Source organism: Stenella coeruleoalba (genome assembly GCF_951394435.1).
Source record: "Stenella coeruleoalba genome assembly, chromosome: 13".
Lineage (NCBI taxonomy): Eukaryota > Metazoa > Chordata > Mammalia > Artiodactyla > Delphinidae > Stenella > Stenella coeruleoalba.
In genome coordinates this window covers 11,939,900-11,958,714 of record NC_137159.1, presented here as the reverse complement: position 1 = coordinate 11,958,714, position 18,815 = coordinate 11,939,900, and the positions used below count along the sequence as shown (strand labels likewise).

At 49.7% G+C, this 18,815-nt stretch overlaps 1 protein-coding gene across 2 annotated transcripts in view; it reads right to left on the bottom strand.

The window, feature by feature from the left end:
* FBLN7 (fibulin 7) overlaps positions 1–18,815 on the bottom strand; it is a 45,316-nt gene that overhangs the window by 1,104 nt on the left and 25,397 nt on the right. The window contains exons 4-8 of one of the 2 annotated variants that reach the window (XM_079941199.1): positions 17,361–17,531; positions 5,072–5,197; positions 2,865–3,002; positions 1,716–1,853; positions 878–1,016 (exon numbers count right to left, since the gene is read on the bottom strand). In XM_079941199.1, coding sequence (XP_079797325.1) covers positions 878–1,016; positions 1,716–1,853; positions 2,865–3,002; positions 5,072–5,197; positions 17,361–17,531 — 712 coding nt within the window. The remainder of the gene's footprint in view (positions 1–877; positions 1,017–1,715; positions 1,854–2,864; positions 3,003–5,071; positions 5,198–17,360; positions 17,532–18,815) is intronic. The other variant, XM_079941198.1, reaches the window with a different exon arrangement.

The following is an 18,815-nucleotide window of genomic DNA, read 5'->3' as shown; positions in this document are numbered from 1 at the left end:
CCCCCACTGTTCACTCTTAAAGCAGGACACCCTGTCTTCCTCAGGCATGTGGAGCCAGGGGTGGTGTGGAAGTGCTTTGATAGTTTTCTACCTTGTCCAACGCAAGAGACAGATGCAGTTTAGCGATTTTGGTGACTCAGATCGTCACCGTTAAGGAGGTCAGATAGCCCTTCCAGATGTTAATCGGGGATGTCCCCAAAGGCTCTGACATACAGGTCTCTCTGTCCCTTCACTACGTGACACTCTCAGTGAGTAGCTGCCACTCTTCAGCGCCACCGACTTTCTTGCTGGTTCTCATCTGCTTTAGCCTTGAAAGCAATTCAGGCAGCTAAACGAGCGAGGCCAGTGCATTCTAAAGACAATCTAAGGCTCCTGTGATCTCTTTCTCAGAAGAAAACGTGTACTTTGTGATAGCTGCAGTTATTCTCCTTAAAAGCCTGTCTCCCACCTTTTGAAAAAAAAAAAGTCTGTTAGGTGCTGAGGTTACTAGAAATCGAACTTCCTAGTAGCATTGGAAAAGCAGAGTAATATATTGCAGAGTGTACAGTTACCATGTGAACACAGGAAATGATCCTCTCCTGAACCTGTGTAACATATACCTGCCTCCTGGCCGCCTCATCATGGCCCTCTTCCCTCCAGTGGCCTCCCTGTCAGCAGGGGAGTGCTCAGAACATCATTCTTAAGTGCGCAGTGCATTCAATGCAACCTCTAAAGGGAGATGGGAGCTCTGAGAAGCCAGACTCCCAGCTCCATGCCTTTCATCAGACATAACTGTACCTTCTCCCAAGAACGCAGAAGGAAGAATGCAGCCCAGCCCCCAGGAGGCCTGGGCGAGGGATGTACGTGCTCAGCCATGGGTGGCCCTGGCTATACTCACAACGGAGAGGTCTTCACGTAGCTCACGTTACCGCTGCCCTCGGGGCACTCGGGGCTGACGCACTGGAAGCCTCCACCCGTGTTGATGCACACGGTACCCCGGGGGCACACGTGCTGCGGGCTCACACACTCATCGACATCTGAAATACCGGACACCCAGTGAGGGTGAAGATCCCCCGACACCCCCTCCATCACTGGACGGGACTACATGAATGGCCCGACGGGCACTGGAATGAGATGCTCCACACGCAGTGAACTTTCCAAATACCCAATGCTGATTCTTAAAACCGGAAGCCCGGTCGTCCTTAACCATTTGAAATCCAGATCTGGTGGAAGTGCTGGGGAACTCCCCTCCCTGGATCCCATCCTCCCCCCGCCATGACAGGTTACAGAGGCGCTGGAGGGCACGGACGAGTATTACTGGTCACAACACTTCTCTCAGACCTGCCTCCTCAGCCAGAGGGCCCAGGAGTCTGCCCTCCATGGCTCATATCATGCCCTTTATATGTTCTCTCCTCCCTTCACACATGAGTTCCCGGGCTGGAGGCTGGGTTTCTTCCCAGCCTCCGCATAATCCTACGCGGGCCTTCGTGAATACTTGTGGGATGGAAGGATGGATGGATGATGGGTAATGGCTGTCTGGATGTTTTCTCCCTCTAGTCCCAGGTGACCCACTCCTCTGAGCCCCGCAGTGGAGCCCCACTAGGACGTCACTGGGGAGCTGCCTGTTCTCTCAGGTTCCATATCAGCCCATGGAGGAGCCCTCTGCGCTCTCCTCCTCCCCCAGTAGTTCAGAGCCATCGTCTGGGACCACCTGCCTCTGCCACGACCTCACTCACCCTCACAGCTCTTGCCATCGGCCAGGGTCCGGTATCCGCTGGGGCAGGCACAGCGGTAGGAGCCGGGGGTGTTCACGCAGGCGTGCATGCAGAGCCGGGAGCGCCCCTCCTGTCCGTAGAGCTCGCATTCATTCACATCTGGGGACAGAAATGCCCAGTATGACTCCAGGAACCACCAGGCGGGCGGCCACTAACAGTGCCCCAGGATGACTGCTGTGTCACCATCGCTGGCAGCTGTGGCTAACTGGCTGGGTGGGGTGTGGCCACCAGGCCCTATCCGCGGCAGAGCATGCAGGAGCGCTCCCCTTTCTCCCAAGCCAAGGACCCCGAGGGCTGAAGGGAGGAGTCGGGGGTCTGATGTGGTCGACCTTAGGCCAGCTCCTCTAAGGCTGATGCCTACCTGGGGAGACCCTGCAGAGGCTGTCAAGTCAGGCCCAGCAGCCCAGGGAGGAAGGCGTGGGGCTGCAGACCCGGACTCCCACCCTGGTTCCCAGCCCCACCTTAAGCCTCCTCGTCTTTAGGAGTGTTGTAAGAGGATTTCTGCTGCTCTAAAATGAGGCTGTTAGCACCAAACGGCCAGTTCTTAGGTTTGAACCAATGGTTTGAGTTGTTTTCAGAAGGAACTTCAATGATCGGGAGAGATTTGCAAAAGTGGGCCAGTCAGTAAAGGTAAGCCGAGAAGGGACCAGAGAATGAGCCCAGGCCCCTGCACAGCTCCGGGGGGCGGAGTGCGGGGAGCGAGGGTCCGTCTACGGTCACAGCGACTCTAGCTCCTCCCTGCCACCTGCCCTGCGATCCCAGCCAAGAGGGAGCGGATAAGGGGCCTGAAGCCTCATCCTAGACGAGTGTGCGTGACTGGGGGGAGACCGGGGACCCCTGGCTGCTTTCTCTACAGTCTGGCTTTCTTAGGACCGCCCCTGATGTCTCCGCACTAGCTGTATCCTAGCAACCATCTGCGCCACACTAACCTAAGCCGCAGGGTGGGCGGGCCTTTCTGAGACCACGTGCCCAGGAAGCCGCTCGCCCGCGCGCACCCGGCCCCTGGGCGGGGACGGGGAGCGCCCGGGGGGACTGCAGGTTGGAGCCCGTCTCCCCGCAACCCCAGCGTCCCCCGCTCCGCCTCCCTCCCCCGGCCGAGCCCGCGCCTACCCTGGCAGACGCTGTCCCCGGCGGCGCCGCTCAGGTGGAATCCGGCCTCGCAGCTGCAGTGCTGCGTCCGCTCCACCTGCGCGCACCGCGGCGCGCGGCTGAAGGCAGGGTCCCCCGCTTCGCTGCCCTCGAGGGCGACTGCGGGGAGAAGACACCCTTAGGGCCGGGCCCGGCGCACCTGGGCCTGACCTTGGAGGAGCCCCGAGATCGGGGCGTGGCCCCTTCTCAGAGCTTACTCTGGAGTAGGGAAAGGAAAGGCACGGAATTAACCGAAACCCAGCCGTCGGTCCAGGGCCCACCGGAAGGGGCGAAGGACAGGGGACGCACCCGAATAGAACGACGCACGAAAAGCAGGCCACACAACTGCACCCTGAGGACCACCGTGACGTTAAATCCGCGTTTCACTTACAAAGGCTTAAAACACCAAAATTCTAGCCGTGATCACTGTAGTTTAAAACTATGCAGCTTATCGAAATAATGCCATTTGCAGCCACACGGATGGACCTCGAGATTGTCATACTGAGTGAAGTAAGTCAGACACCGAGAGACAAATATCATATGGTATCGCTTATATGTGGAATCTAAAATAAGGGTGCAAATGAACTTATTTACAAAACAGAAATAGAGTGACAGACGTAGAAAACAAACTTCTGGTTACCAAGGGGGTATGAGGGAGGGATAAACTGGGAGATTGGGATTAACATATACACACTACTATATATAAAATAGATAACTAATAAGGACCTACTGTACAGCACAGGAAACTCTACTCAATACTCTGTAATGGCCTATATGGGAAAAGAATCTAAAAAAGAGTGGATATATGTATATGTATAACTGATTCAGTTTGCTGTACAGCAGAAACTAACACAACATTGTAAATCAACTATACTCCAGTAAAAATTAAAAAAAAAAAAACTATGGAGCTTAAAACACTACTTCTTTTAAAGGGTTCTTTTTTGTATTTTTAAAATACTTTCCTAAAGTGTCTCAGCTTTTTGTTTGTTGTAACTAAGGACATAAATCAATTTTCTTATCAGAAAGAAAGTGTTAGTTTTTGAAAGTTTTCAAAGGATTGAGAGCTCTCATATGGTCAGAAGAGACTGCAAAGGAATCGGTGGTAAATGTAATGTGACGCACAAGAGGACTCTTCCTGTGTGATCCCACTTACGTGAGGTTCTTAGTGGTCAGAATCATCCAGACAGACAATAGGATGGTTGTTGGGGGAAGGGAGGGGAGGAGTTATTGTTTCACGGGCACAGAGTTTCAGTTTTGCAAGACGAAAAGAGTTCTGGAGGTGAATGGTGGTGATGGTAGCACACAACATTTAAACCTGACCTTGAGCTGGGTCCAATGCAAGGATATCAAGTATTGACAAAGCTTGTGCTCTCTGAACACCAATTCCTACCCCCCCAACCAAGATTCCACTCAGAAATCCAGACGGTCAGACAGGACACTTCAGGCTTTTCTGGCAAAGGAATAAGACATCTTTAGGTTTTGACTTTTTTTACTTCATGGCATGCAGGCTCTTAGTTCCCTGACCAGGGATCGAACCTGCACCCCCTGAAGTGGAAGCATGGAGTCTCAACCGCTGGACCGCCAGGGAAGTCCTGGTTTTGATTTTCTTATATAAGAAATGTTGCCTGCAGCATAGTGTAGAACCGCCCCCCATCCGCCATAGATTCCTTATCACTGGATTTTCTTGGCACCTGCAAAAACAGCCACAGTGTGACAGCTAGACCTTCAGGCTGGACAAACAGACTCAAGTGTGGATCACAACCTCATCACCAGTCGAACGTCTAGTTCATCCAGCTCTGAAAACACTTTGGCCTGTGTCAGTAACTACGAATTTTGCAGGATGTGATGAGAGCATCTGCAGGAGAAGCTGTTTTGCTGATGTGCAGAGGAAAAGTCAACCATGTGAAGGTGGCAGCAAGAAAGCTTCTCAGGCCAAGTTCCCAATCTGGAGGGTTTTCAGGGTGGGGTCAATCCTTCCACTTGCATTTTCTTCCATAAGAAGGATCAAAACTCTGGTTCCACAAAAGAACTAAATGCCATCCCAAATAACCACTTCAGGGAACCAGAGGGATCCTTGGATGTAAAAGAGAGGACATCCCGCCTGGTCTGCCTTTGGTGACCCATGACCAGGGTCCTACTTCTCTCTCTGCAGCAGACCGTCCTCCCCCAGCCCCACAGCTGCTACGTACCAGTCTGGGCGTGATGCTGACAGCGGCTCCCCGTCCTTCCCGGAGGACAAATGCATTTGTACTGGTTGACACCTTCCACACATGTGCCACCATTCTGACAAGGCTGGCTGGAGCATTCGCTGATATCTAGGAAAATAAATAAGTTTCAAATACAAGTATGTGAGTTCTAAAATGAACAAACAGAAAACAAAGATGGGGTCACTCTCTTTCCATGGCAGGATGATTCCAGTTTGTGGCCTGCCCACTCTGCCCATGCCACGGCCCCTCCCAGCAAGAGCAAGAGCTGAGAGGGGGCCAGCGGGGCTGAGATGTAGCCTGCCCTCCATTCAGCAGGCCATGGACCCTGGCACACGCTGCGCCCACCTGGAGCTCTACCTGTGGGAGCTGGCCCGTCACCCAGCTGTGTTCCACCCAGAGGCACCATTTTCTAATTTGCAGTGTAGACGCTGTAGCGGGGCAGAGGCAACTACCTGTGGCCTGTGCCCACATTGCCTTTGCGTCGAGCCTTACAGCCCCGCAACTCTGCCCCTATCAACCAGCACCCAGGTAGAACACCTTCTGAACAAGAACTCAATACAGAGGCTTATAAGAGGGAGGGGTGGCCCATCAGAATATCCAGAGATGGGGAAAGTGAACTCTTTCCAAATTCCCACCTGGACCCTTCCTGTGCTCATTATTTCCTGTGCGACCAGGGAGGAGTTAATCTTAACCTTGACGTTTCCTTAATGTCGGAAAAGGGAAATGTTCTTTGCTTATATACACAATGGTCCTGTGGACAATATATAGAGAGATATATTAAACGTGTTTAAAATTTTAATAGGTTTAGGGACTTCCCTGGCGGTCCAGTGGTTAGGACTCGTCGCTTTCACTGACGGGGGCCCAGGTTCAATCCCTGGTTGGGGAACTAGGATCCTGCAAGCTGAGTGGCGTGGCCAAAAAATATGATAATAAAATAAAAATTTAATAGGTTTAATAGGTTTTAATAGATTTTTCTCTGTGTGGTAGATTACAGGTAATTTTTGCTTACTGACAATTTTTTATACTCTTCCGTCTTTCCACAATAAATTTTCTAATGAGAAAAAATGATTTTTTAAGACCCTCGGCCCACACCTGCTTGTTGTGAGTTCCTTAAGCCCAGTTTTAATGCACAGAGCACAGGCTGTTTCCACCAGAGAGGAAAGGTTTGTCAGTTCACTGACTGGACCACAGTATCTTGGGAAAGAAAACTGGAAGCACCTTCTTGTTGGCATAAGAGCATCCTTTCCTGCTGTGTCTATCAAGAGGGAGGAAAAGGTGCTTTGCTCCTGATGAGAACAACAGCCTTCCTGTGGGTGGGTTGGCAGGGACTTTGGCTTCTCTTCAGCCTCCTCGTAATTTGGATGTTATGTAGACGATTCCATGGATTCTATTAATCGTGAAAGGACCCAGACCATCCAAATGCTGCTTATCCCTGGAGAAGGAGCCATTCCGATTCCGCAGTAACCTCAGCCTGGGGAGGGGAAACTCAGCGATCGCCCCCTCTATGTTCTGTTTTCAGATGACCGGTTTCCAGGAATGTGTCTGGAACAACACAAATGCCCCAGAGCTTGGAATTCCTGTTTCTGTCCATTGTCCAGCACCATCATTGCTCCCCAGCAAAGTCTGAAAGTGGGCAGATCACTAGGCTGGGAAGTTACGGGCAGAGAGCCAAACACTGTGAACCGGAGAATCTTTCGGTTTGGCCCCGGGCGGAGCCCAGCGCCATTGTCTGTCCCCTGCGGGGCTTCCAGTGGAAGGCACTGAGTCTAGCTGCACCTGGCTGGTGTGGGTGTGGGTGTGCGTAGGGTGGGATGGAATCATTGGCTTGACAGAGAAATGCAGAGGTGCCCTGCTCCCGTCTGGATCTTGTTCCCCAGGATTTTCATTTCTAGACAGGCTCCATTCGACTCTCTTTATTTCTTATCTTGATACAATGTCAGGCATTCCACGGTCTGATGTCCAGTTCTGGCGCCCCATCTGTGACCTGACTGAGGTACATTTGTCATCACATTCTTATCTGTCCGAGCTGTGGCATTTAGCTAAATGCATGTCAGAGCTGTAAAGAGGGCACTGGCAGACCTAAATAGACATTTCTCCAAGGAAAGCGTACAGATGGCCAACAGGCACGTGAAAAGGTGTTCAACATCGCTAATAATTAGAGAAATGCAGATCAAAACTACCATGACGTCCCACCTCACACCGGTCAGAACGGCCATCATTAAAAAGCCTACAGGGGCTTCCCTGGTGGCGCAGTGGTTGAGAGTCCGCCTGCCGATACGGGGGACACGGGTTCGTGCCCCGCTCCGGGAAGATCCCACATGCCGCGGAGCGGCTGGGCCCGTGAGCCGTGGCCGCTGAGCCTGCGCGTCCGGAGCCTGTGCTCCGCAACGGGAGAGACCACAGCAGTGAGAGGCCCGCGTACAGCAAAACAAACAAACAAACAAAAAAGCCTACAAATAACAAATGTTTGAGAGGGTGTGGAGAAAAGCGAACCCTCCTACACTTTTGGTGGGAATGTAAATTGGTGCAGCCATTACGGAAAACAGTATGGAGGTTCCTTATGGTACAGTTAGATGATCAGCAATCCCACTCCTGGACGAAAACTCTAATTTGTAAAGATACATGCACCCCATTGTTCACAGCAGCACTATTTTTTTTTTAATTTATTTTTACTTTTAAAATTTTTGGCTGCGTCGGGTCTTTGTTGCTGTGCGCGGGCTTTCTCTAGTTGTGGTGAGCGTGGGCTACTCTTCGTTGCCGTGCGCAGCCTTCTCATTGTGGTGGCTTCTCTTGTTGCGGAGCGCGGGCTCTAGGCGCGCAGGCTTCAGTAGTTGTGGTATGCAGGCTCAGTAGTTGTGGCGCACAGGCTCTACAGCACAGGCTCAGTAGTTGTGGCTCACGGGCTTAGTTGCTCCGCGGCACGTGGGATCTTCCCAGAGCAGGGCTCGAACCCGTGTCCCGTGCATTGGCAGGAGGATTCCCAACCACTGCGCCACCAGGGAAGTCCCCATAACAGCACTATTGACAAAAGCCAAGGCATGGAAACAACCTAAATGTCCATCAACAGATGAACTGATCAAGAACATGTGGTATATAAACAATGGAGTATTACTCAACCATAAAGAATGAAATATTGCCATTTGCAGCAATATGGATGGACCTAGAGATTATCATACTAAGTGAAGTAAGTCAGAGAAAGACAAACATTATAGGATATCATTTATATGTGGAATCTAAAAAAATAATACACATCAACTCATTTACAAAACAGAAACAGACTCACAGACATAGAAAACAAAATTATGGTTACCAAAGGGGAAAGGGACAGAGGAGGGATAAATTAGGAGTTTGGGATTAACAGAGACACACTACTATGTATAAAATAGATAAACAACAAGGCCCTTCTGTATAGCACAGGGGAACTATACTCAATATCTTGTAATAAGCTATAATGAAAAAGAATCTGAGAAAGTATATGTATATATGTATATATATACATATATATATATATATATATATATATATATATCCGAATCACTTTGCTGCACACCTGAAACTAATACAATATTGTAAATCAACCCTACTTCAATTTAAAAAAAAAGAGGGTACTGGCAGAGACTATGGAGAGGCTGGAAAGCCAAAAGCATGGATAATTCCATTTTAATCTGTTTACTGAGCACTTACTGTTTCCCTGGAACCAAGCTAAGTGTTTTACATGCATGAGCTGAGTTTTCCTCTTTGATTTCGGTTTCCTGTTGTTTTATCATCTTGCTTCAGATTTTCCATTTCTCCAATCACCTCATTTCTAAGGTTTTCTGATTTTTACTTATATTGTCCTTTCATAGTTTTTAATCTTTCTAAAGTTTCTTTCCACTTGTTTGGAAATACTAGGTTACAGTTTTCATCTTTTTTTTATGGTCATGTCTTTCTGGGATTTCTTCATTGACTGTAGAGAGTTTATTCTCTGTTTTCTTATAATAATTTGTATGGAATTTGGCAAGAGTCCTTTTCTGTTACTCATACTCAGGGGAAATAAGTTTTCCCGCATAGCTTTTCTGACTTCCTGACTCTTAATCTCCCCCTTTAGTTGTTTCTCAGGGTGGCTCATGCCTTCTCTGCTCTGCCCCATCCTCTCTCTTACTTTCACCTGGACCATCCCTTTCATTTTTTTGCGCCGATTTTCCTTTTTGGGCTCAATTTGGATTCTCCTCCTATTCGAGTCTCCTCCACACTGGAGCTTTGTCGTGAGAAGTTTCCAGAGATCCTCGGGGCCAGATTGCTCCAGCCACTGCAACTTCTTAATGCAAAGATAAACCCCACACCTGAGAAAATTGACCCAGAAAGGCCAGTACTGACCCGGATCCCAATACAATTATTGGATTTTCAAGAAAAATTTAAAAATCCTTTGGGCATCCAGGCACAAAGACGTACGATAGCAACAACAGTATCAGTTAAAACAGGAGACGTGGAAGAAGACATTTGAGATACTTAAGAAAATGTGAGACAGGTATTTTATGTCCAATCCAACAGTCGTTGGCTGGTAAAGCTGTACACTTTTCGAAAGTGTAAGAACTCGGGGAATTGCCCCCCCTGAGTCCCTCTTCAAGGAACTACTGGAGAGAGGTCAGCATGAGGGCAGTGATGCTTCCCAAGGCTCAGCATCACAGGAAGAGAGATGACGGACAGCAGGGACTTCCCAGCACAAGTATGTACCGCCGCTCTGCCCAAACAGTACAAAAATCTCACCAGAATCTGATCAAGCCTCTGGAGTTAGCTACCAGTTTATAAGAAATACAGAGACCAAAAACTTACACACTTCCAGTCATAAGATAGGTACCAGGCATATAATGTACAACGTGATGACTGTGGTTAACTCTGCTGTGTAGTGTATTTGAAAGGCAGTAAACCCTAAGAGTTCTCATCACAAGGGAAAAAAAAAACACATTTCTTTTGTATCTGTAGGAGATGATGAATGTTAACTAAACTTCTTGTGGTAATCATTTCACAATATATGGAAGTCAAGTAGTTACGCTGTACACCTTAAACTTACACAGTGCTCTATGTCATTATATCTCAGTAAAACTGGACACACAGACAAAAGAAATGCAGGTCCTGTTAAACGACCCTACAGGGATGCAGTGCGCAAGATCAAGGCTGTGGGAAACAACCCATTTTCTTCAACAAGTAAACTGCAAAGGAATGGGAGACGGGGAAGAGCAGTGGTCTTCTTCAAAACGACTGTGGATTGAAAGAGGCGCAGGAGACACATCAACCGACTGCAATGTGTGGAACTTATTTGGATCCTGGTTCAAACAAAGTGTTAAAAATATGAGAGACAATTGGAGAAACGTTTACCCTGACTAGATATTTCAAGATATTAAGGGATTTGCCGCGTTGATACTTACTGGGCTATGAGTAGCTGAGAACCATGAAACTATTCTTTCTACTTTTGAATGTTTGAATTTTTTCATAATGAAAAATGCTTTAAGATTGCTTGTCTTGATGAATGGATAAAGAAGATGTGGTACATATATATGCACACAATGGAATATTACTCAACCACGAAAAAGAATGAAATAATGCCATTTGCAGCTACATGGATGGACCCAGAGATTATCACACTAAGGGAAGTAAGTCAGACAGAGAAAGGCAAATACCACACTGTGGCGGGGCGGTGGCGGGGATGGAATGAGAGGTTGGAATTAGCAGATGCAAACTATTACATATAGAAGGGATAAACAACATGGTCCTACTGTAGAGCGCAGGGAACTATATTCAATATCCTGTAATAAACCATAATGGAAAAGAAAAAAGCTTCCTTGTCTCAGCATTGGTTATGATTATAGAAGCAACAGAGGAATAGTTAAGTATAGAATAGCCCTTATGAGGAAATGCTTCATAATCATTAAAAGTTATGTTTAGAAAAAAAAAAAGTTATGTTTAGAAAGAAGAGTTAATGGAGATTAACTTGTGTTAATATCGACCCACAGAAGATGTTGAATATGTAAAATTTGCATATATCTGCTTAGATAAAAGTCTGGAAGGAAATTCATAGTTTCTAAATATAACCCCCCATTCATTCATTCACTCACTCACGCATTCGGTAAATCAGCCAGCCAGTCAGTTTCACAGTAACTAATTATCAAGTGGCTACTATATCAGAGGTCTTTCAATTGCTGTTTAAAGGTCTCTGAGGAAGGGCCTCATGATATGAAGGCAAGGGAACTGAAGCTGTGCTCTATTCTGACTCCAAGATAACCTTCCAGACACCAAATCCAGTGCACGACCCTGCTTTTCCGCAGTCTCCCTGTGGTTTGCCTCTACAGGCTCTTCCTGTCTCCTTTGCCCTCCTTTGTCTGGGTCCTGAGCTACTTCTTCTTTGTTTTTTTTGAGAGGCAGGATCTGATATGAGTTTATTTATTTATTTACTTTTGGCTGCGTTGGGTCTTCATTGCTGCACACGGGCTTTCTCTAGTTGTGGCGAGCGGGGTCTACTCTTTGTTGCGGTGCGCAGGCTTCTCATTGTGGTGGCTTCTCTTGTTGCGGAGCATGGGCTCTAGGCACGTGGGCTTCAGTAGTTGTGGCACGTGGGCTCAGTAGTAGTTGTGGCTTGTGGGCTCTAGAGCACAGGCTCCATAGTTGTGGCGCACGGGCTTAGTTGCTCTGTGGCACGTGGGATCTTCCCGGACCAGGGCTCCAACCCATGTCCCCTGCATTGGCAGATGGATTCTTAACCACTGTACCACCAGGGAAGTCCCCTGAGCTACTTCTTTTCTCTCTCCACCCTCTTCTCTGGGTGCTCTTATCACTGTCCATGGATTTAAACACCATCATTATGCTAACATTTCCCAACTGCGTCTCTCTGGCCCTCCTTTGCCCTCGACACCAGACTTTACATCCAACTGTCCACGTAACTCTATTGGGAAAGGAAGTCTTTGGCCCCCTACTGGGCCAGGCACACTCCCTCAACATGAGACAAAGCATCCCCACGCCTGTGCTGGGTTTACCACCTCGTGTGGCCATATCTTTCCGTGCTTCCTGCTCCACAAGTGCTCTTTTGTTCTGCTGAAGTTGTGTGTCGATGGCCCTCAGGCCCGCCCTCAGCTCCAGCGTTTCAGTTTCCTTGGGGAAGTGGAAGGGCGGGGAGGAGGGTCCTTCCACTGCACGCAGGTGAGCTGCCCCGTGCAACTGCTGCTGAGAGAGACCCACCCGCCCTGGGCGACGGACGCCCACGGCTGGAGCTCATCTTGCTCTGTCTGCTCTGTGTGAGGACAGCGTTGCTCCAGCCGGGGCCCGACTGCTTTGTGTTTTCCTTGGCGATGCCAACACCGAGATGCAGTGGGCAGAATGTGCTTGGAGCCTTACTGGGACTGGTGACCAGGGCACGGCACTGTGCCCGATGGTCTCTGTGGGTTGAATGTATGGATCTCTACTGGGATGTTGCACAGACATGTTAACATGACCAAAATGGAATTCGGGTCAACGACCCACACACACAGGTTGTTTAAAACAAACCTACTAATTGACATTCCCACCAAGAGAAAGAAGAATGAAATAATGCCAGTTGCAGCCCCATGGATGGACCTAGAGATGATCATACAAAGTGAAGTAAGTCAGACAAAGACCAATATCACATGATATCACTTATATGTGGAATCTGAAAAGATAATACAAATCAACTCACAAAACAGAAACAGACTCACAGACATAGAAAACAAAATTATGATTACGAAAGGGGATACGGGAAGGAAAGGGATAAATGAGGACTTTGGGCTTAGCAGATACACATTAGTATATATAAAATAGATAAACAAGAAGGATTTACTGTGTAACACAGGGAACTATATTCAGTACCTTGCAATAACCTGTAACGGAAAAGAATCTGAAGCCGTACATCTGAAACGAACACAGTATTATAAATCAACTATTGTGAAACAAACACAACAACCAAAAACAAACCTACGTGTGTCGCTGGGTCTTCATTGTCTCATGCACCCTGTCTGGGAACCTGGGAGCCTCACCTTCCTTTCCTGCTCACATCCCACATGGGATAAGTTCCATCAGTTCTGTCTCCAAGTTTACTTTCAGTCTCCCCTGCTGTATCTCTCCCCTGCACCTGCTAACAGCCACCTAAGCGGTTTCCCAGCGTCCATCTCTTCTAGTCACCTCCAGTGCATGTCTACACAACAGCAACGTGCCCATCCAATCAGCACACCCCTCTTCTTAAACCTGCTTATTGTGCTCAGATCTAAAACCCCACCGACAGCACGGCCCCTATGGCTACAAGAGCTGGCTTACGAGTCTCTCCACCTGGACTCACTCACTCTCAGCTCACACGCTGCTCCAGCAACAAGGTTCTATATTTTATATTTTTGTTTCCTCAAACATGCCAAATTCTTCCCTTTGTCAGGGCCTTTGCATGTGTCACTCCCTCTTCCTGGAACGGCATCCTCCTCATGCCGCCCGTTAGTCACCATCATCCCATGGCCGGGTCCCGCTCACCCTTTCAGTTTTTGTCACCGCCCTAGAGCGACCCTCAACTGTCCCTCACCCCATGGGATTTACTCCCAGTTCCTTGTTAGATCCCTTCGAAGCACCGACCACAAATGTCGATTTGTTGACCTTTGTGTTTGGTGACCTGTCTTGCCTACACCTTGGAGTGTGAGCCCTGCGAGGTTGGGCAGTGTCTGTTAGATTCAGCATTGAATCCCTAACACGATGCTTTGTGCATAGCTGGTACCCAGTGAAAACTGGTTGAATGAATGGATGAATGAAGGTTTAAAAAAAGGGAGGGTGGGGATGAAGAATGAAAACAATTCTTTTTTCCCAGCATGGCGGTAAGGGACAAGGGTATTTATTTCTCTCGTGTTGTTTTTTGGTCACCCATGTTGTCAAAGGGACAAGGTCTGTGGCTATGATTTCCTCAATTCAGGAAGCTTCAAATCTTAAAAACCTGCTCTTCTGAGTAAGAAGGGAAAAAGGGAACTAATCCAGGAAGCTAAATGGCTGTTTTCCATCCTGGAGTTTTGGAGCCTACCTCTGCCCACTGCGTTTTTTTTTTTGTGGTACGCAGGCCTCTCACTGCTGTGGCCTCTCCCGCTGCGGAGCACAGGCTCTGGATGCGCAGGCCCAGCGGCCATGGCTCACAGGCCCAGCCGCTCCGCGGCATGTGGGATCTTCCCGGACCGGGGCACGAACCCGCGTCCCCTGCATCGGCAGGCGGACTCCCAACCACTGCGCCACCAGGGAAGCCCCTACTTCTCCTTCTTGACAGGCTCGGGTGCCCCCCCCTTTGAGGTTCCTGCTAGAGACAGCCTCCATTAATCGAATAAATTCCTGCCCAGAACAGAACTGTCAGTCAGGCACCGTCCACTCACTTGGAGAGGGGTCATGTCCAACAGCTGGTTGGGCACCTTGGTCGTGACATATGAGTGTTTTTGTTTCATCACCACGCGAGGGTGAACTCCATGCCCAGTTTACACTTAAACTGTAAGATGAAAAACATCCCTCTAAGATCTCGGTGTGGACTGGCCACCGCCTTGTTCCCTGAGCCCATGCTTCTCAGGGTTTTAGATAGTAGACGTGGCCCTCGTAGAAGTCCAGGGTGGGCTACAGCAAGCCGTCCTCCGGCACGGAGGTCAGGGAAGAAGGACCAGTGGGCAGAGAGGAGGCTGGGGGAGAGGGGAGACCAAGAACACACGGCGAATCTGGAATGAGCTGGGAAGTTCCATGTGAATGAGGAGCGCCGTGCTGGACAATGGGAAAGATCAGTAGACTTGCTGGTCACTCTTGGCAGTGGTCCTCCAGGGAAGGTGACCTCCACATCTCAGGAGAGGGACTGCTCAGTGAGACTGTGTGCCCTAATGTTTGTCAGGGCTGGCTCGACCTTCCCAAAATGTCAGTGCTGGTGAAGGTGTCTCACCTGGTCATGCCCTACTGTTGGCTCACACCTGGCAGCCCTTCTGATTGGTTAGGGCCCCAATACATCAGTGCTTCAAAACGTTCAATATCCTTTTTTGTTTCTGGCAGTGGCAAAAACCAATAAAGTGGTGTGTCTCAAAATCCGGTTCACGTCAGAATCGTAAGAAAAATGCAGATTTCCCAAGTCTCATCCATAAAGATCTCACCCAACTCGGTAGACCTGTTGAGGCCTCAGAGCCTGTGTTGTACAAGCTTTCTGGGTGACTCTGGAGCATCTGAAAGTTTGGGAACCACAGCACACAGGCCACACTGCAGTGGGGCTCTGTTTTCCATTAAGGGGGTCCTGCTGCAGGGAGGTGAGGTGCTAATACATGATCGACACGTGCAAGGTCAACAGGGCAGCTGGCAGACACGCCCAGGATCCTCTGGGAAGGCCTCCTAGTCAGGCTGGTAAGATGACACTGGGCTGCTTTGGGTCCCAACTTGGTCAAGCAACAACGTATTCCTTTGTTCCTGAGCCTCTGGTGTTTCTTCCTTATCTGCCTAAATATGCATTTTTCAGCCGTCTTCTCCTTCAAACCCATCTTTTCATTTAAACCACAGGATGCTCACTGTAAATCGTATCACCACTGTGGGCTGAATATGGATAAGACCTGAGCAAGAAAGAAGACTTGCACTTGGGTAAAATGTGCTTGCCCACAGCACTGCCGGGGGAGCGTGGGCTGGTGCCGCCCTTGTGTAGAGCGGCACGGCAGCGCTCGGTGCAAAGGAAGTGAGCGTGCAACCAACTGCCCCCCAACTCCGGCCCCATATACAGGGCCCAGAGACAAAGAGAGGGGATCAGGAGACCTTGTCAGCACTGTTTGTGGTGGTGGTGGGGAGACGACCATCTGGGTGTCCGTGACAGGAGTACCAACAGGTGAGACGCGCCCGCACCTCATGGAAGTTGGTGGGGCCATCAGAGGCACCTGGCTGCTCGGAGGAAGAAACCAACTGGGGTCAGTAACTCAATCTGTAAGTTAAAAATACAGACACCCAAAGCAAGGACAATGAAATGCTGTTGTGGTCCCACCTCTGCTACCATAGTTTTTAGCACACATAAGGTGCTTTTCCTGGATGGAGATCTTTCAGGGTCAAGGGTAAATCCAGATACTGGCATTTCCCCCGGTGTGTTTGCAGGTCATGTGGCTTCATTTCCTGGCTGGCTCCCAGGTAAGTCTGAGAGCTGGTACCTGTCATCAACCTCTGAATCACTGTTCTTCCCAGGAGGGGGAAACAGAAGTCTAGGTCCACGAATGTGGTGCTGGTTGCCCTGTGCCTCTCATGTCAACCTACACTCGTCTTCAGAGATGGCCTCTTTTTTTTTTTAACATTTAAAAAAATATTTTATTTATTTATTTATTTGGCTGGCCCAGGTCTTAGTTGCGGCAGGCGGGCTCCTTCGTCGCGGCATGTGAACTCTTAGGTACAGCATGCATGTGGGATCTAGTTCCCTGACCGGGGAACGAACTCGGGCCCCGTGCCTTGGGAGCGTGGAGTCTTAACCACTGCACCACGAGGGAAGTCTGTTTTCTGATGTTCCTTTATATTTTCAAGTTATTTATGCATTTGAAATCCTCTCCATACTACTCTTGACAACGGACTTATTTATGTAATATTTGCATTTTCCCCTTCAATGCTTGGGCTAAAATCATGGACATTCTGCCCCAGCAGATGTCCCGTGAATCCTGTTCTGAAAACGAACAGGATATCCGTGATATTTTGACCACATACTTTTAAAAAACCAACAAATTATGCGTGCCAAGAAAGTACTGTTTTCAAGCTTAGCACAGAGAAAAGAAGCCTTTTCATGCCCCCCTCTCATCCCAATGGTCTCTCCTGGAGTCTGTCTACACCAAGTCCCAAAGCAGTCACAAAGGACACCTGAGAAATTTCCTCCACCCTACAGATCACCAAGAGGCTCGCCAGTAAACTACAGCCCCAGAACAAAGCAGCCCAAAGGAGGCACATTTCCCTGCAGTACCTCTTCTTGCCCCTCCCCTAACCCACAGAAGACTTCTTGCCCCAACTCTGGGGTCAGAGTGTATGGTATGAATCAGTTCAGCCCCAGCTGTGTGGCCTTGGGCAAGTTCCTTCACCTCTCTGTGCCTCCATTTCCCCATGTGCAAAATAAGAAGACTCAATCGTTGGGAGGGTCTGGCGAGGGCTTATGTAGATAGATGCCGGCCCAAGCCAGGCTGTGGTCATCAGACAAGCTGGCTGCTCTTCTGCGGTTGAGGAATTAGGCAGAAAAGCGTCCCCCGGAATGACCCTGCCCATCTGGCAGGCCCCTGGGAAGGAAGGACCGTACCTCTACAGCGGGGCTGCTCTCCCGTCCAGGTGCCGTTGGGAAGACACACCACGCTGCTGGGCCCAACCAGCCGGAAGCCAGCGTTGCAGGTAAAATGGACTTCGTGATCCACTAAGTACTTGCTCCCAAACTTTCTGCCATCTGGAGGGGTGCTCAGAGCAGGGCAGGAGACTGTAAGGAAGAAAAGAAGGCCCACGGCCGTTTAGACATCACTCTGGGTTACAAGGCTTCTCACCCTCAGCGCCCTGAGGTCGAGTGCCTGCTCCGGGCTGTGCACTGGGCCGCACATTTCATTTTTTCTTATTTTCTGGCTGCACCGCGCGGCTTGCGGGATCTTAGTTCCCCAAGCAGGGATCGAACCCGGGCCCTCAGCAGTGGAAGCAGAGTCCTAACCAGTGAACTGCCAGGGAATTCCCTGGGCTGCACATTTTACATACCACGTGTCACCGAACCCCCCAAGCACTCTTGGGCACAGGCAACGCATGCCCGCTTGGTGAAAGATGAGGAGACCGCAGCTCAGAGACTCCCAGGGTCGTGGGCAGGGCCTGGCAGCCTGGGAGGGTGGGAGCTGGGACACCCCCCCCACAGGGCCCACCCTCTCGCTCTGCTCTCTCAGAGCCCCAGCCGTACCCGGGGTTTCCTTGGTTCTCCTGAACAGGCTGGGCTCAGTCCCACCTCCAGGCCTTGGCTTTTGCCCTTCTCTCTGCCTGGAATGTTCTTTCCCCAGAGCTGCCCATCTCTGGCTGCTTCGCACTTTCCAAGTCTTGACCTGAATGCCCTCCACCTCCCAGAGTGTTCTCGAACCACCACGTTCTGCTAAAACCTCCCCTGTGAGCTCACTTTGCTTTCTTCTAGCACGTGTAACCGTTGGCGTTATCTCGTTGACGCGTTTGTTTCCACAGTTGTTGTCAGTTTCTCCCTCAGAACGCAGCTCCAGAGGGCGGGGACCTTGCCCAGCCTCCTGTCCCTGCTGTATCCCGGCACCAGCCCAGTGTCTGGCACATAATGAGTGCCCAGTAAATAATTCTTGACCAAATGAATGAGTGAAAAATTGTCTATTGGGTTCCTACCATCTGCCAGGCACCATGTTAGGAGTCTGACACTTAGTGAACGAAACAGATGAAACCCAGCTCTCGGGAAGCACCCTTCTAGCAGGGGAGACACGTGATAAGCAAGATCTACAAGCAAATAGCAAGGAGTGACGAGAGGTGACAAGTGTCATGTAGAAAATGAAGTAGGGAATAGTGCTGGGGATGCCAGAGGACGGCTCAATTTGGGTATGGTGGCCGGGGAGGTCTCCCTGGGACAAAAAGTTGAATGAGGTGAAGGCATGACCACGCAGATATCTGCGGAGGACAGAGGGATCAAGCCGGTGCAAAGGCCCTGAGGTGGGTGTGTGCCTGGCAGGTCTGAGGAATGTCCAGGAGACCACCGTGGCTGCCGTGGAGAGGATGA